This window comes from Lepidochelys kempii, chromosome 9 (assembly GCF_965140265.1).
Source record: "Lepidochelys kempii isolate rLepKem1 chromosome 9, rLepKem1.hap2, whole genome shotgun sequence".
Taxonomy (NCBI): domain Eukaryota; kingdom Metazoa; phylum Chordata; order Testudines; family Cheloniidae; genus Lepidochelys; species Lepidochelys kempii.
In genome coordinates, this window is record NC_133264.1 from 7860649 (window position 1) to 7877380 (window position 16732).

General features: G+C 56.0%; 2 protein-coding genes across 7 annotated transcripts in view; both read left to right on the forward strand.

Annotated features, from left to right (window-relative positions):
• Window positions 1–12800, forward strand: part of DVL3 (dishevelled segment polarity protein 3) — a 45236-nt gene extending 32436 nt beyond the window's left edge. Inside the window, exons 3-17 of one of the 4 annotated variants that reach the window (XM_073359179.1) lie at window positions 548–669; window positions 1409–1515; window positions 2397–2532; window positions 2837–2930; window positions 3398–3467; window positions 4252–4391; window positions 4554–4630; window positions 5258–5325; window positions 5750–5800; window positions 5916–6065; window positions 7612–7743; window positions 8084–8251; window positions 8947–9159; window positions 10161–10553; window positions 11001–12800. In XM_073359179.1, coding sequence (XP_073215280.1) covers window positions 548–669; window positions 1409–1515; window positions 2397–2532; window positions 2837–2930; window positions 3398–3467; window positions 4252–4391; window positions 4554–4630; window positions 5258–5325; window positions 5750–5800; window positions 5916–6065; window positions 7612–7743; window positions 8084–8251; window positions 8947–9159; window positions 10161–10553; window positions 11001–11032 — 1953 coding nt within the window. In that variant the 3' untranslated portion in view covers window positions 11033–12800. Of the gene's footprint in view, window positions 1–547; window positions 670–1408; window positions 1516–2396; window positions 2533–2836; window positions 2931–3397; window positions 3468–4251; window positions 4392–4553; window positions 4631–5257; window positions 5326–5749; window positions 5801–5915; window positions 6066–7611; window positions 7744–8083; window positions 8252–8946; window positions 9160–10160 lie in introns of all 4 variants that reach the window. The other 3 variants (XM_073359182.1, XM_073359180.1, XM_073359183.1) reach the window with 3 other exon arrangements.
• A 1973-nt stretch (window positions 12801–14773) lies between these two features.
• Window positions 14774–16732, forward strand: part of AP2M1 (adaptor related protein complex 2 subunit mu 1) — a 42670-nt gene continuing 40711 nt past the window's right edge. Inside the window, exon 1 of one of the 3 annotated variants that reach the window (XM_073359184.1) lies at window positions 14774–14860. The gene's annotated coding sequence lies outside the window, so the exon portion shown is untranslated. Of the gene's footprint in view, window positions 14861–14954; window positions 15058–16732 lie in introns of those variants that run through there. The other 2 variants (XM_073359185.1, XM_073359187.1) reach the window with 2 other exon arrangements.

Consider the following 16732-nt stretch of genomic DNA (forward strand, 5'->3'; position numbering starts at 1 on the left):
TCCTGAGTCAGCCAGTTCTCCCTGCCTGGGGATAAGCTGGCATTGGTGCCATGGTGGTGATAGGCACTGTACCCCATTCTTTGAGCCCGGGCTCAGGCGGTGGGTGGTTGTTTAAAACAGTACCCAGAGGTCCCAGTTCAGATTAGGGCCTCACGGTGCTTGGTGCTGTCCCAAACCATATACAGTCTAGGTTACTTCATGACCAGAATAACACAGTGTTTTGCAGCGCACAAAACCCTGATGCTTAGTTTCTGCTCTGAGCAAGGCACTGAGCCCCTCACAAGGCAGCATACAGGCCGTGCTCACGCCCTCTGGTGTGACTGAGGTTGTGGGTTTGCAGAGAACTTGGAACGGTCAGGATGGAAAGCACATTGGGGTCTGCCCCAGGGTTGGGCACAGCCCAGACCGCCTCCTCCACCAGCTCCTAGGGGCTGGAGATATGGAAGCCCCAGTTGGTCCTAGGGCCAGTGCGGTTGTAAATGTACCTCATGCTGAGGCTCCCACTCTGTTCCTGAGCCGCTTCGTTCCCTTTCTCTCCTCTCTTCAGCTGGTGTCTGCAGAGGGGTCGCACTCAGATGGGGGGTCTGTCTGTGCCGATAACCAGCCGGAGCTGCCGCCCTCAATGGAGCGTACTGGGGGCATTGGGGACTCCAGGCCTCCCTCCTTCCAGTAAGTCACGTGGAGACTCATCTCAGTGGGCTTCCCGAGGACAGGCTGTCAAGTGAGCTCTGAGCTGGGAGTGGCCACGTGATCCCATTGGTCACAAACCAAGATGGGGAGAGTGATGGAAGGGCAGGGGCTAACCAGCATGGTAGGGATGCAAGCTGGCAAAAGTGGGGCTGGGAATGGAGTGCTAGGACAGGGTTCCTTGGGTGGTGAGCTGGGAATGGAGTAACGAGCACTGGGACTGGAGTTCTTTGATTGTTTGACAAGCAGGGCATGCTGCAAGCAGCAAGAGGACCCACACCACCTGCTGCTGTTGCTTTGGTCTCCCGTTGCGCATCACACATGACAGGTTTCCATCTCCCTTTTCTTTTAAAAATGGTACCAGCATATTTCACTGAGGGCTTGGCAGGGAGTGGCGAAACTGCTCCCTGAACCGCTTTGCCTCCCAGCTCCATCCCAGTGTGGGTCTCAGATTGCACCCCCACTCCCCAGTCCTGTGCTGGGGCTGTGTGCACCCCAAGCCCCACATGTCCCAATCCCGCACTAGAAAGAGGGGGGTGGAAGCTGTCATCCAGTGGCTCCAGTATGCCCCTCAAAAGTGAGGGGTAACAGGAAATACGACTTGAGAAGTGCAACGTAACTGGCGTATGTCAGAGCAGGGAATGCCAGGAGGAGAGGGGGGGTCCCTTCATGTCTTTGGGGAACCACTGAGTTCTCTGTTGGACGTGTCACCCCTCTGCAGCCCCAACACCGGGGGGAGTCGGGAGAACCTGGATAACGAGACGGAGACCGATTCAGTGGTTTCATCGCAGCGGGAGAGACCTCGCCGGAAAGACGGGCCTGAGCATGGTAAGCCCCGATGACCTGACTGGAGCCTCTGAGGGGCATAGCTGGGGCGCAGGGAGGGTGCTGCTCTAGGCACGAAGAGCTGTGTCCACAGTGCCCTGCGGAGCTTGTGCGCTGACTCCTGCTGGGCAATCAGGCAGCAGTGCGGGTAAATCCCCCAGCACGAGCAGGAGGATCCCAAGGGTGCGATAGCCTCGTACCACTACCTCGTAGCTGGCTCCCGGATCCTAGTGTACCCATGTGTCACCTCAAAGTGTTGGACATGAGTCTCTGGGGGGCAGGAGGGGCAGAACACCCATTGCCTCTAGATACCAAGGGGGCCGGGACTGTGTCCCACTGGGCAAGGCACCTCTCCGCTGTTTCCCAGCACCTACAGGCAGGACGTGTGTCTACAGGGGACAGCGCTGCAGAAGGTCCAGGGCCCAAAGGCATCCGGGTTGGGCTCTAACCCCTCCCAGTGAAAGGCTGAGATGGAGGAGAGAATGGTTCCCAGCCTGGGCTGGCATGGCACTGCACTCTCACTGCCCGCGATCTGGCACTTCTCACCCAGAGGGACCATCTCCAAGTAACCTTCCCTACTCTGTAGGGATCGTTGTGGCTTCTACCCTTGCTCCCAGTGGCTCACCTTCCCCTTCTCCATTATCTAAAGAAGCAGGGAAGTTGTAACCCTGAAGGGGAATGGTCAAAGTGTGGAGGGCAGCACAGTGCCCCCTCATGCCAAGATGGGATGTTTGATGGGCAGATTCCTCCTCTCGGAATTCCTTTTGAGCCCCAAGATTCCCCCCTGTGAAGTGCTGAGCCCATTGGGTGCTCCTGCAGGAGGCCGGGACGCGGCTCTGCTGCAGCGGGATCTCCCAGCAGTGCTGACCCCACTCTCTCCCCAGCACCCAGAGTGAATGGGACGGCAAAAGGAGACCGGCGCCGAGACCTAGGTGGGTACGAGAGCTCTTCCACTCTCATGAGCAGCGAATTGGAGACCACCAGCTTCTTCGACTCAGATGAGGATGACTCCACTAGCAGGTAGGAGAGCGTGAGGCCTGGGAGAACAGGGGCACCTCTTTCACTCTTAGTGCCAAGGAGATGCCAAATCAGGACACCTCAGCCCCATCCTTCAGGGCTCTTCCCTCAGCTAGTGGCCTCAATCCCGACCAGCAGCCCCCTCTGCTATTACAGTCTTCTGCTCCCCTCACTGCTTTGTTGCTGCCCCCAATCCTGGCCCGCAGCGTTCTCTCACCCTGCTCCTCCTTTGTGGCCATCTTGCTGGCAGACCTGTCTTCTCTTGCCCCCTGCGGGCAGTGGAGCTGACTGTCTCCTTTGCCGGCAGGTTTAGCAGCTCGACAGAGCAGAGCAGCGCCTCCCGCCTGATGAGAAGGCACAAGCGACGCCGGCGGAAACAGAAGGCCCCACGCATAGAGCGGGTACATCTCTTGGGAGGGCAATTGCAAAGCTGGGGCTGGACTTTCTGGTGCCTGTGGCATACCCCTCCCCACTCCCATGTGGGGGCTAGGCTTCACCCTGGCCCCCAGGAACTCAGCTGGTGGAATCTCCAGTCCCTACAAACTGCGCCCAGGTGCTGAGAATCTGCTGGTGAAAGTACCACAAACCCTTCTGGGTCAGTGCTGCTGTTAGGACCAAAGGCCTTTCTTGTCCCAGTCACAGTGGGAATGTGTGGGGTGCAGCCACCAGTCCCGTTTGTGGAGCTTCCTGCATTGATCGGGGTGGGGTCAGAGGTGGGAGCATGGGGACAGCACTACGGGGAATAGAAGGGGCAGTGGGGAGCATAGAAACAGTATACGGGGGGCAGTGGAGAGCAGCGAGAACTGGCAGGGGCTGTGCTTGGACCAGGGAGCAGGGGGACATCTCATTGCGCCTCATTGTGTTGCAGTCATCGTCCTTCAGCAGCATCACGGACTCAACTATGTCTCTGAACATCATCACAGTCACTCTAAACATGGGTGAGTGAGAGACTCTGTCTTTCTGTTTGGGCCCGAGGTCCTCCCGAGCTCCAGGAGTGAGATCAGGAGGTGCAGTGGGGAAGCAGGGAGATGGAGGAGTGGGGAGGTAATGAAGGGAGAGGGTCCCTTGGGGAAACTGACTGGTCCTGAAGCATTAATCCCCTTAAAGATTTCCAGTTTGCAAGAATGTGGTTGGGATCAGGGTGGTGGGGGGAGTGGTTTTTGGTCCTGGGATTTGGTCCAGGATGAGTGTCAGCCTCTTCTCTACCCAACCTGAGCTCAGCTCCGTCTGTGTCCCATGTGCGAGGTTACCCCACTGTTGCTTCCCAGCTGCTTCCTGTCTGGGAGCCTCAGAGGCCAAGATGCACATGGGGAGGGCAAGGGGAGAACAAAAAACTCTCTGTGGAGCCCAAAATGTGTCTGTGTCAAGGTGGGCAGTGTCTTTCCAGTGCTTGGCACACAGGGCCAGGTGCAGGAGGATGCAAGGCAGGAGCACGGCAGGGTAGCGGTTAACTCTGCTGTCATCCCCATGCTCCAGTTCTCAGGGGGAAGGAAGTGGGGAGCAGGCAGAGCATTGGGAGGCTGAGGAGATCAAGGCTGAGCTGGGTAGAGTTGGGAAGGGAGGAAGGAGCCAGGAAGCCACTTGATGGGGTGGGGGAGGGTGGTTGTGTGGCTGGGACTACTGGAGGGGGATTGCCCAGGTGTGGGGCTCTAGGGCCAGTGCAGTGAGGCTTTGCTGTCCCATCCTGCTCTCACTGTGCTCGTTCTCCACCCATCCCTGCAGAGAAGTACAACTTCTTGGGCATCTCCATCGTGGGACAGAGCAACGAGCGCGGGGACGGTGGCATCTATATCGGCTCCATCATGAAGGGGGGTGCAGTAGCAGCCGATGGCAGGATCGAGCCGGGAGACATGCTCTTGCAGGTACTGCACGCCTCGCAGCCAGGGCTGGGGCGGTGAGGGGCGAGGGGCAGACTGGAGCCCCTGCTCACCAACTGATGGGCCAAGTCACAGAAGCTCCTCTCAGAAGGAGCCCAGCCTACAGCCGTTTCTCTGGAATTCAGCCTCTCTTTGTCTTGTTTGCAGGTGAACGATATCAATTTTGAGAACATGAGCAACGATGATGCTGTGCGCGTGCTGAGGGAGATCGTGCACAAGCCGGGGTAGGTGCTTTCCCCCACGTCACCCACCAACTCTCCCGTTTGGGGCAGGTTGCCCCCAAACCTGCATCTCCTGCTAGGCTATAGTCCCCTTTGCTCTGGCTCATCAGGCACTGGTGATGCAGCCAGCCCTTGTGTCTAAGAGCAGCAACCCCTGCTGTTCTCAGCAGCCAGACCCCCACCCCTCTTATGCTGGGTCTGGGGAGGCGGCCCAAGGCCCTCAAACGCTCTCTCCTTATTAATATCGCTCTGATTCCTGGGTGTCATATGAATGACCTTGAAAGAGCCCAAAGCAAGAATTGGAGCTGGGAATGTCTCCATGGTCAGGTCATGAACCAAGTGTCCCAGCACTGGTCCCCTGCCCCGAGCCCCTCCTTTCTACCTAGGCTGGGTTTGCTGAATGCCCCTGCAGTTCCCACTGGCCTCCTTGTTACCGGCTGTGCCACCTGGGTGGGGGTGATCCCCAGCTGAGGGATCTGTGCTGGCAGTGTGCCAGCAGGCCTGGACCTAAACTGCCTCCAAGAGAGCAGGTCGTAGCCACTGAGGGCCAGCACCTTGATGAGAGCAGCCTGGTTGTGTTGCATGCTGGCCTGTCCGCAGGTTGCAAAAACGGTTGTGTTTCTGCTGCAGGCCAATCACCCTGACTGTGGCCAAGTGCTGGGACCCCAGCCCCAGGGGCTGCTTCTCGCTACCCCGGAGTAAGTGGATTGCTGACTCGCCCTTAACGCTGGTGCCCAGCCCCTGTGAGAGCCTCGTTGCCAGCACCTGCTTGTTTGCTTTAGTTCCTGTCTGTTTGCTGTGAAACTGAGTGTGGAGTCATTGAGGGTTGCACCCCCTCTCCCTCTGCTGTGGCCTCAGGTGCCCGGTGCAGTGCAGACCTTTGAGGACTGCAGTCTCCCTCTCCTTGTGTCACACAGCTAGGAGAGCTGAAGTCCCCCAGTGCCCACCCTCCTCCCCCACATCATGCCTGGGACATACCCACCTAACCAGGGTGGGGAGGTCACCTGCTTGGAGCTCCAGAGGAAGGAGAAACACCCCCAAGATTGCAGCCACTGAGCCATAGGGGGACTCTCTCCCTCTGTGCCCCTCTTGCTGACCCTCCCTCTCTTCTTTCTCTCCCAGTTGCTCCCCAGCGGATCTGGGCTGGGCCAGACTCTCCATGCTCCGATCCGGGTGAGTCCCGGCTGATGCTGGGGAAGGAAGGGGCTGCCCTGGGCGCCCCCTAGAGGTGGGTTTCATGAGGGAATGATTCTCAGACAGCATCTGACCCTCTCTGCGTTCACTCTAGGTGAGCCCATCCGACCAATCGACCCGGCAGCCTGGGTTTCCCACACGGCAGCGATGACTGGCACCTACCCGGCGTACGGTATGAGCCCATCCATGAGCACAATCACTTCCACCAGCTCTTCCATCACCAGCTCCATCCCAGAGACCGAACGTAAGTCCCTGTGCCTGTGTGCTCCCCCCATTGCACGGCTTCCAGTCACCTGTGCTGTGCCTGCCGGCACCCAAGCCTGATGGGAGCAATACATCTGCATGGGCAGAAACCAGAGGTCTGGGGTGGGGCTAGGGAAGGGGGATCCAGGGACCATGGGGAACTCCCTACCAGCAGGAGTGGGGACTGGAGGAACAGGCTCTCCCTCCAGGCAAAGACTAAGAGAGCCTGGCTGGGGTGGGAAGAATTCTGCAGGCAGGCACCTGGGGTGGTGCTGGGGAAGGCTAAGAAAAGTCCTTTTGTCCAAAAGCCCAAGACAAGTACAAGCTTTGGGTAGGCAAATTCACATCATTTTTCCTGCTCTCCAGACAAGGACAACAGGAGAGGCTGAGTGACATAGAAACACAGGGTTGGAAGGAACTTTGAGGGGTCATTCCCCCCACACTGAGGCAGGACCAAGTAAACCTAGACCGTCCCTGACGGGTGGTTGTCCAGCCTAGTCTTAAAAATCTCCAATGACAGGGATTCCAAAACCTCCCTTGGCAGCTTGTTCTAGTGCGTAACTGTTCAGATAGTTAGAAAGGCGATGGGAGGAGGCAGGAGGAAACTATGCTAGTGGGAAGGGAGGTGATGTCAGTCACGCAAGGAATGCCTAGGGGAAAGTGAGCGGGGCCAGGAAGAAATGCCCTGCTGGGCGTCCCTGAGGCTGCACCTCTGCTTGAATTAGTGCACTGATCAGAGGCCTGTGGTGGCTGGGAGGGAGAGAGCTTGGGCTGGGCCTTTCAGCTATGGGCAGGTAATTCAAAGGTAGCTGTAACAGGGAGGTCTGCCCTGTAAGGGCTGGGGGCCTGGAACCAGCCAACCCTGTTCTGAGGTGGAGCCCCATTAGGCCTTATCCTGTTCTGGGTAGTTTGAAACGGGTAAGGTGATTGCCTGATGGGCACCTGATTCCTATAAAGGCTGAAAGAGCTGAATTGAGAGAGGGGAGCTATAGGAAGCAGGCTGGCTCCTGTGGTAGGCCCTGGAGCAGATGCTCAGGCAGATGGCCTCCAGGAGGGCTAGAGGAGAGCTGCCAGGAGCAGAGGCCCTGGCAAGGAAACCGCTCAGTTAGGGGAATTGTTTAGTTGTATTTTGGGGGGTGGCTGAAGATTGTTGGTGCCAGTGGTAAACGGTGCTGTGAGGACAGAGCCGGGGCATGGCACTGGTTCTTTCCTGAGCTAGTGAGACTGGCCTTTCTGGCAAAGCTGGAAGGTACCAGTTTAATTTCCCAGCTGAACCAGCACCTGGCACAAAGCAGCTTTTAGAGCCTTGCAAACTTAGCAGCAGGTGCTGCTGGCTGGAGGCAGTTTTTAGTTGGGTTTTGCAAGGAAAGAAAGCCGAGAAGACCCACAGGTGCTGCAGTGTGTTGGCCAGTTGCTCGGTGTTATGGGGTGTGCCTGCGATGTACTGTTCCCTGGCCCATCCCCTTGTGTGTGACACCTCCATGTGGCTCCGTGGCCTCTTCCGTCCCCTCTCATCTCTGCCTTCCTTCCCTTCGTCTGCCTCGCAGGCCTCGATGACTTTCACCTGTCCATCCACAGCGACATGGCCACCATCGTCAAAGCCATGGCCTCCCCTGAGTCAGGTCTGGAGGTGCGCGACCGCATGTGGCTGAAGATCACTATCCCCAATGCCTTCATTGGTAAGAGGCAGCCACTTCCTCCTCTGGGACTCGGGGAGGGGTAGACGCATGGGTAGACAGGCGCCTTCCCTGTGTGAGGGGATCCTGTTTGGGGACCTATGCCAAGGGAACATCCTTCACCATTATGTCCTATTGGCTCGTCCTGTTGGTTGTGCTAGGAAAACAAATAGAAATCTTGGCCTTGTGCTGCCCCTGGGAGTGTCTCTGCACCTCTCTCACCCGTGGACCACTCCCATCCCTCACCCCTGGAACAAATTCAGGCCCCTCTTGTCTGCCCCCAGAGCCAGTCCTTCCGGTCCTTGCTGCGTTTAACCGTGCTCTGTGGTTAATCTCATGGCAGGTTCAGATGTGGTAGATTGGCTTTATCACCACGTGGAAGGTTTTACAGACCGGCGAGAATCCCGCAAGTATGCCAGCAACCTGCTGAAGGCCGGCTACATCCGACACACTGTGAACAAGATCACCTTCTCAGAACAGTGCTACTATATCTTCGGAGACCTCTGCGGCAGTACGGCCCCCTGCTCTAGTGCTGTTGAGGAAGTGGGGGGTGGTGAGGGTGCTGAAAGAAGACGCTCTGCTCTGCCCTGACAACTCTCTGAGGACAGTCTTGAAGTGGTTTGCCACCTCTAGACTGCCAGCCTGACCCCTTCTGTGCTGCTCTCCGGTTCTCAGTGTATTACTGTGCAGCTGATGTCACCATCTTCTGCTGCACGATCCTTTCTCCTGGCTGGACAGGGAGCAGTAAAACGGCACCTTTCTTTGATCCTGGGCTAAACCTAAACCCCTGGGTGGGGCTGGCTTCCCTCTGTGCTATCAGAGTCTGCATTGTCCTTAAAGGAGTGGGCAGGGAGCTGAGACCTAAGGACACCTGGCTCACCTGAGAGGGATGAGAAGGGAAGGGAGACAGACAGACAGACCTAAGGGTGTCTGGCCAGCTCTGATGTTGTCCTCTCTCTTCTGAGCTGGTTAATGACTATTTAGCAGATCATTGATCCTCTTTGACCAAGTGGGGAACAGTAACCCCCAACATAGCCTGGGCTGGTGTCTGGCAAGGAGGTGTCCATAGCTGCCCATGAAATCTTCTGCCCCTCTTGCAGGCACCCCATGATTACCTGTCAGCAGGGATGGGGGTGAGGTTGTCCCACTGTACATGGCTGTTTTTATTCCGGGACTAACCTGGATTTTCTATTTGCTTCTCTCCAGACATGGCTAACCTGTCCCTGCATGATCATGACGGATCCAGCGGAGCCTCAGATCAGGATACGTTGGCTCCGCTCCCCCACCCAGGAGCTGCGCCGTGGCCCATGGCTTTCCCATATCAATACCCACCACCTCATCCATACAACCCGCACCCAGGATTCCCTGATCCAGTCTACAGCTATGGTGGGGGCAGTGCAGGCAGCCAGCACAGTGAAGGTAAATGAATGAAAGGAACTGAAATGTGCCATCAGGGTACTTTCCTTAACACCTTTGGAGAGCAAGACAAGATCTGGGTCATCTCCTGGAATGAGGAATATGTCTCCCTCTCTGTCTCTCTCATGCACACACACAGCACAGTTGGGCAGGTGCACTGCAGAGCTGCTTTGAAGCATCAGGTATGGGCCATTGCCACGGGCTAGATCCTGGGCGTGATGGAACCAGTGTATGATACCTCCTGTCACAGAGCTGCTGTTGGGTTAGAGGGCAGAGTTTGAAAGGAGGCCAGATTTGCTGCGGTGGTGCCCTGTCCTGGGGCTGAGAGCTATCATTGGTCAGGTTTATTATGGTAGTGCCTGAGGCCTACCCAAGACTGGGGCTAGGCCTGTCCAAATACAGAGTAGCAGAGAATCCTGGCCCTGACGATCTTACAATCGAAATAGACCAGACAGACACAAGGTGGAGGAAGGGGTGGAACACACAAGCAGAGTGAACAGTGTGATGGCAGCAAATGGCATGTTACTTCTGTGATTCTTTAAATTTTTAGTCTTTATTTGGTGCAGGGGGTTAGTTCAGAGGGTATCAGCAACATGGAAAGAAAACAGAAGGGAGAGGGGGCATGGAAGAGAAGAGGGGCTGGGGGACAGCAAGGGGAGAAGAGGGTGAGGGGGCATATGTGGACCGAAGCTGAGGGGGAGAGACTGGGAGGGAGAGAGTTGGAGCGAACCCGTCAATCAGCACAGGGCAGGGAAAGTCCAGTCCAAACTGTAGACAGATCTCGCGATGACCAAAGATCCCTACTTTGACTGCTTCTGCCCTTCCTGGCTGGGGTCTGGCTGGTTCCTCTCTGCAGTTTTTCCCAAGGCCATGTATTGTGGCCTTGGCTTAGGGGAGGCTCCTTTTATTCCGGTCTCTCCCTTCCCCTGCTGTGCTGGCTGGGGTTGCGTGTTGGGGGTGCGCTGTCGGGGCCATTCCCTAACCTTGCCTTGGGCTTCTTGCAGGGAGTCGGAGCAGCGGTTCAAACCGCAGTGGCAGCGAGAGGAGAAAGGAGAGAGACCCGAAGGCCGGCGAGTCCAAGTCGGGTGGCAGTGGCAGTGAGTCGGACCACACCACGCGGAGCAGTCTGCGGCGGGAGCGGGCAGCCAGCGAGCGCTCGGTGCCAGCCAGCCAGCGCAGCCAGCACTCCCTGACTCACAGCGTCCGCAGCCACCACAGCCAGCCGTCTTATGGGCCGCCCGGCCTGCCGCCCCTCTACAGCCCGCCCATGCTGCTGATGCCTCCGCCGCCTTCGGCCATGGGGCCCCCAGGGGCCCCGCCGGGCCGCGACCTGGCCTCTGTGCCCCCTGAACTGACGGCCAGTAGACAGTCGTTCCGAATGGCAATGGGCAATCCCAGTGAGTTCTTTGTGGATGTAATGTGAAGCACCTGTCCCCCTGTTTGTCTGCTGCCCTCATCGGTTTGTCTTCTAGGAAAAGCCCTGGCTTCACTTTGTTTGTTTTTTTTTTTTTTTTGTCTTGATAACTAAAAAAGGGAAAAATAAACTGAACTAAACCTTGAGTTTAATCCCTAGTCCCGTGGCATGGAGGCGGGGGCCAGCAGGCCTTGCTGAGCCCTGCCAGCCCCGCCCGGCCCGGCCCAGCCCACCTCCGGACTCATGTGTGCAGAGGCAAGTTGCTGCTGCTTGTGCAAGCCCCTAACCCCCCATCTCTAACCCCATTAACCTGCATCCGTCCTGGAGCCTGTGCTGCTCGCCCGTGTGTAGCTGCCGCTGCCCCCTTACTCCTTCCGCCCTAAATGTCTCCTCTTTCTTTTCATCCTTTTGTGTTTCTTCTGTCAAGCAGCAAAGAATTACGGGGTGTTTGACTTCCTCTGAGCTTGCCGCCCGCAGGGGTGAGAGCTGGAGCATGGCATAGCAGCTTGGCCCAACAGAGGAGGACATGAAGCCCCAAGGGTGCTGGGCACGTACGGTGCTGAAGATGGCTTCTTTCCCACTAGCTGAAGACGCCCCCCCCCCCGTCCTCTCCACAGCCCTGAGAGGGGAGCAGGGCCCAGCTCCAGCCTTTTGTGTGTTCAGATCAATAAATGTAGCCACTGAATGTGCCAGGGCTTCAATGCCTCTGGGGAGTGGAGAAGATGAGGCCCCATCTGGGAGGGTACCATTCCCTGTTCCCCCATCCCACCACATGCTCAGGCTTGGGCCAGGGTCTGTTACTCTCTGTACAGTATTAAAGCCAGTGTACCCCTGTGGCAAGGCCCCACTTGGGTTCGGAGGCAGTACACTAATGAGGCTCTATTCCTGACTGAGTGCTGTTGGGTCAGTAACTCCCATAGGAGGTACAGGCCAGCGTCAGGAGGCCGAAATACCGGTCATCCATTACTCAATGCTTGTGGCCATGAGCTGCGTGGTGTGGATTTGGCTGAATGTGAGGGTTCCGTTTGCGCCCGCTGCGCTGCAAGGGTGGATGTCTGGCTCTGAAAATGTGCCTTTAGTCTAGGCAGCCTCTCCCACCCCCTGCATGACAATGGGCCTGACTCCCCATTCCTTGGCCACAGAGCATGCTCCGTCCAGGCCTGCTGTGTGTAGGTGGGGGCTTCAGCTACTGGCTGTACTCTCCTACACTGGTGCTTAGCAGCAGGCTCCGGGTGCGGAAGCTATTAGGCCTAATCAGAGCAAGAGGAGGGGGTAAGAAGCTGAGAAAGGGGCAGCTGTGGGGTTCTCCTGCATTTGCTGCCTCCCTCTGTTGTCCTAGAGGGGTGCGTTGTGCTGCCTTTTTGTCCTCATCCTCTCCATGGACAGGGGAGGGGTGGGGCAGGACCAGGCTCTAAGGAGACTGGAGAGTGACAGCCTTGGGCCTGCTGTGGCAGTCCCTGCTTGAGATGCTGCCCCCTTCTGTGTCGTGGCACTGCAGCCCTTGCCTGTGGCATGTATGCAGGGCCTGGGCCCTGTCCCTCTGGAGGACTGCAGTCAGTTTAGCTATTAGAGAAAAGTTCCCTTTTTCTCCCTCGGCCTCCTGGAGCCACTCGGAGCCCTACTCCTTCTGCCTGATGCTGGTGTGACAGAGAGGTTATCTTGGGTAACTGGCTAGTGCACGAGACAGTACATGGTACGCTAAGCTCCACTGCAGCCAAGGGTGGGCTTTGCCACAGTCTTTCCCTTTCCTCCCTGGGTCCTCTCGCTTCCGTTCAACAGCTTCCTCTGCAACAGTGTAAACTCCTTGGAGTTGTGGTTTTTATTATTCTTAGCAGGTGAAATATATCGTACGCCTGGCACCAGCTCATCTACTGCCCCCTATTCTGCCCTGTCTGCCATCCCAGCACCAGCTATCCTGCCCTATGTGCCATTCTCCTGCCCCTCTAGCGCAGCACCAGCTGTTCTACAGTCCTCTATTCTCCTAGCTCCCTACCATGCGACCAGTGCATCTACTGTGCATAATCCTTCATATCTACCCTGGTGCCAGCCTAATATCCACTATCCTGCCCCGTGTGCCATCCTGCCAGCTCATGCTGCCACCTACCATCCTCCCTGCCTTCCAGCCAACTCATCATCCTGGCATTGGCCTGGCTTCGCCCCCTGGCTGCTGGGTTTTATAAAAACAAAACCAATCTCCTTGTTTTTATTTATAAACATAGTTTTATTGGAATCCTGGCTCCTGTTGTTTTTATTCCTCTTCTGTCCTTCTGCGTCTTGGGCTGATGCGGCTGGCTGGCCCACAGCAGGCTTCCCTCGCTGCTGAGGCCTAGAATGCTTGATCCTATTCATTTCCCGATGAGCTCTTCCCAGATGTTTCCGGCTCTGGCACGTGAACAGTCAGTGTCTGTCCTATGTGGCTGCTCCTCCAACAGAAAGAGACTCTCATACTCTCTGAGGCCCAACCTGCAGGGGTGCGGTATATTTTCAAATGTGTGTCCTGATGAAGGTCATTAGGGAAAAGAAGCCATGACATCGCTCTGAACTAAAACCTAAACTGGAGTGCTTGATCTATTCTTTTTTTTCTTATGCCTGTCTTAAATAGAGGGAAGCTAATGCAACTCTGGTAGAATTGAATGGGATGGGTGAATAAGCCTGCCCCCACCCCCACCCCACTATGCTGTGTATGCATGGGAATAAATGGGTTTCAGTAGCAACCCCCACCTCTCAAAATATGTACGCGGGTCAGTATACAGCAGGCTCTACATTACAAGCTTCTGCTGGCATAGCTGTTGGGCCGGCAGGGTGAGGGGCGTGCAAAAAGCTCCTAGTTCAGATGCGGTTCTACCGGCCAAACTCTGCTTTTGGGGGGATGGCTTATTTGGCTCAGAGTGGGGACAAAATAAGCTATCCTGCCAAAAGTGCAGTTTTGCTAGTATAAACTGTGCCTGTTTCTATGCTAGGAGCACCTTGATGATGATATTATAGGTATAGCTGTACCTGTAAAGCCTTCCAAGTGCAGACTGGGCCTCTTAACACCTCCCACCTCTCTCTTCCACGTGACTGCAGTTCTGCTGGCTCCAGCTAAACTTGGTTTCCTGCCTTTGATACCGCTGTCTTCTATGTGTCCTGTGGCAAATACAGCAGGCGGGAGCTGAACTGGTCCCTTTGGACATTTTAGGGCTTTTTCCAAGCTCTGGATTGGACAAATGAGGCAGAAGGGTGACAAAGAAGTGAGGAGAGTTGCAAACTCTTGCAATAGCTGGTGGTTAAACTTGAAGCCCCAGCTTCTGGAGACAAGTGACCACGGGAGAATCTTAGCTTTATTTTTTTAAAGCCCTTGGGGGTGTGAACCAAACCCTAAAAGTGGGCCCAGGACATTAAAGTCTCAAAAGCCAGAAGGCAATTAAAAAGAACCTCTTTAACCTCACAATTTTTAAGATAAGCTCACTATTTGATTAGTGAATGGGGGAGGGGTTGAGGTGATGGGGAAGGTGAATTATGGGGTGAATCATTTTGCCAATCTGTGCCTTAGTTTCCTAATGTGAAGAAAGAATGCTGGTGTGGCTCCCAGCCGTCAGGCAAGTGCCAGCAGGGCTTTGGCTGGGAGGGATTCTATGAGCTTGGGAGTGGCATTAAAGTGTCTGAGCCGATGGGGTTCCCCACCCCAACCCTTGGAGACAGTCACAGATGCCATGTGGCCCCTGTTGCCCCATCCCACCGCTCACTGGGGGCTGGAGCTGCTTGGTGCCATGTTCACTGTGGCCCGCAGGCTCTGACATGGGCTCTGGGAATAAGGGGGTGCTTCCTATCCCGCCCTGACAGAGCCTCGTGGCTGCAGCCCCACCCTCACCATCTGGATTTGAGGGACATTTCTTTTCCCTAACCGCGGGCTCGAACTCATTCCGCTGGCGCTGTCCATGTTCAGGGACTACAAGCCCCAGCATGCAACGCCCCCTCCTGGAGGTCCACGGTCTCCATCGCAGCAGTCTGGCCGGAGAGACTACAAATCCCAGTATGCAGTGCGAGTGGCCTCTGACGCTGTTCGGATCAAGGTGTCGCGGTGCATTCTGGGACATGAAGTTTTCGCCTCCCCGATCTGCACGCTTCTCCCTTCCCGCCCCCGCGCCCTCCTGGAGGCGCATGCGTAGAGGCTGCTGGGCGGGGGTTGGGCATGCGCAGAGGCGGCGGCTCTGCAGTAATGGGGGGGGCGCTTTAGGGCGGGGGAGTAGCCGCCATTTTGGGGACTGGGCGGAGGGAGGGCGCGAGAGCGAGCTGAGGCAGCACTGGCAGGTGAGGCCGGGCAGCGGCTGCTGGGGCGCGGCGGGGCCCTCCCTTGCCCCGGGCTGCCCTGGGCGGGTGTCTCATCTAAGGGGCCCTGTGGGCTGGGACAGGGGGCGATCTCCCGTCCCGTCCCGTCCGGGCGGGGTGGGCTCCCCTCTCCGGAGCCCTCGGGGCGTGGGTCACAGCCTGCCCTGCCTGGAAGCGAGGTGCTGCCCTGGGGGCCGGCTCAGCGAGCTCCCCCCTTCTCGGGTGTCCTGTGGCGGGCGCCGGCTTGGCATGGGCTGGGCTCGGTCCCTACAGCTCCCCCCCCGATAACTGGGAGGGGGGCACCATGGGGGGAGAGAGTGGGGGGAATAGACCCCGTTCCTATCTGGGGTGGAGGGAATACCCTGTATTTTTCCGGGGGACGACGACATAGACCCTATGCCTGGGAGGGTGGGTACGAGGGAGGACTTGTATTCTGGTCGGGGGGAATAGACCCTGTATCTCCGCAGGCGTGTGCAAGGCGATGTATGGGCGGGGGGAAATAGACTCGGTATTTGGGAAGGGGGTGTGAGGGAGAGACCCTGTATCTGGGTTTCTTGTTTCATCATTTTTCCTAACCCACTGCTTTAGAGCAGGAAGTCTGATGGCTCCTTGCTTGGCTCACCCCTGACCTGGGAGAAGCTGTGAGGAAAAGAATCTTTCAATCCTTGGCTTGGGGCGGGTGGGAGTTTGGCTTGTAGCTACAAATGCCTTGTGCTTGGACTAACAAATGTTGCGCTAACCAGTACTTGGTGGGAGACTCAAACAAGTACTGCAGGAACTGGTGTGGGTGGCTCTTCTCCTATGTCAGCGTACAACCCATTGCTCTGCTCTGATACTGAGTATGGTAAGAGGCATTATGCTCAAGGGAAGGCTACAACCAAGGTCCTGTGGTTACTGTAATCTTCTGACCCTTTGCTGTGCTTTGCAGGCCACTTTTCCTTTTGTAATTGGGCTATTATCTTGTGCATCCTGTGTAAATTCTAGTCTGGCTCCCTAAAAATCTCCTGCAGTTCCTGTTGGATAGAATTGTTTCTTTCTTGTGTAGGGAGAGTTGCTGGGCAGCTGTTAAACAGCTGTGGTGCTCCCCCTCAGAACTGCATAGTGGTGAGTCAAAGATATTGAGAGCTAAATGCTAATATCTGTAGTCTGTTCTCCAGAATGCACATAGACTCTGCTCTCACCTAGTGATGAGGATATTTGACACCCCTCTTCAAATGCTAAAGCACTGTTTCTGTGGGTTTCAGAAAAAGAAAAGGAGTACTTGTGGCACCTTAGAGACTAACCAATTTATTTGAGCATGAGCTTTCGTGAGCTACAGCTCACTTCATCGGATGCATGCCGTGGAAACTGCAGCAACTGTGGGGTACCAGTTGGCTGTTGGTGATCCATTGGAAACACCTGTCATGGCAAGAAAACTGTTATGAGTCATCTTGGCATCAGTTATGCAGCTGAAGGTCCTTGAGTGAAATGGGAATTAAATCAGGATATGTAGAGCTTTCTTGAAGGTGGTGTGGTGTAATCTAACATGACTGGTTAAAGTGAGCAAAGGCCTCATAGGCGGATCAGGAGTATCCCTTCTCCAAAATTATCTGCATTATTGGTGTAAGCATGAATTAGTTGGCTCATGGATTGCAGCTTCTTTCTGTAAAGCCTACTGGGCTGAGGCATTATGTAGCTCTGGTAACTGTAAAGTGTTGTTCTGAGGTTGAAAATGGGGCCCTTTTCACACAGCTCGTCCACTGCATTCCCATTTCCTTTCTCTGGGCTTTTGAATTCTGTACAATTGCAGGAAACCCAGTGTCTGTTTATCAGGCAAGGTAGTTGGCTTCTCTCCCCACTTGGAAGCTAATCTTC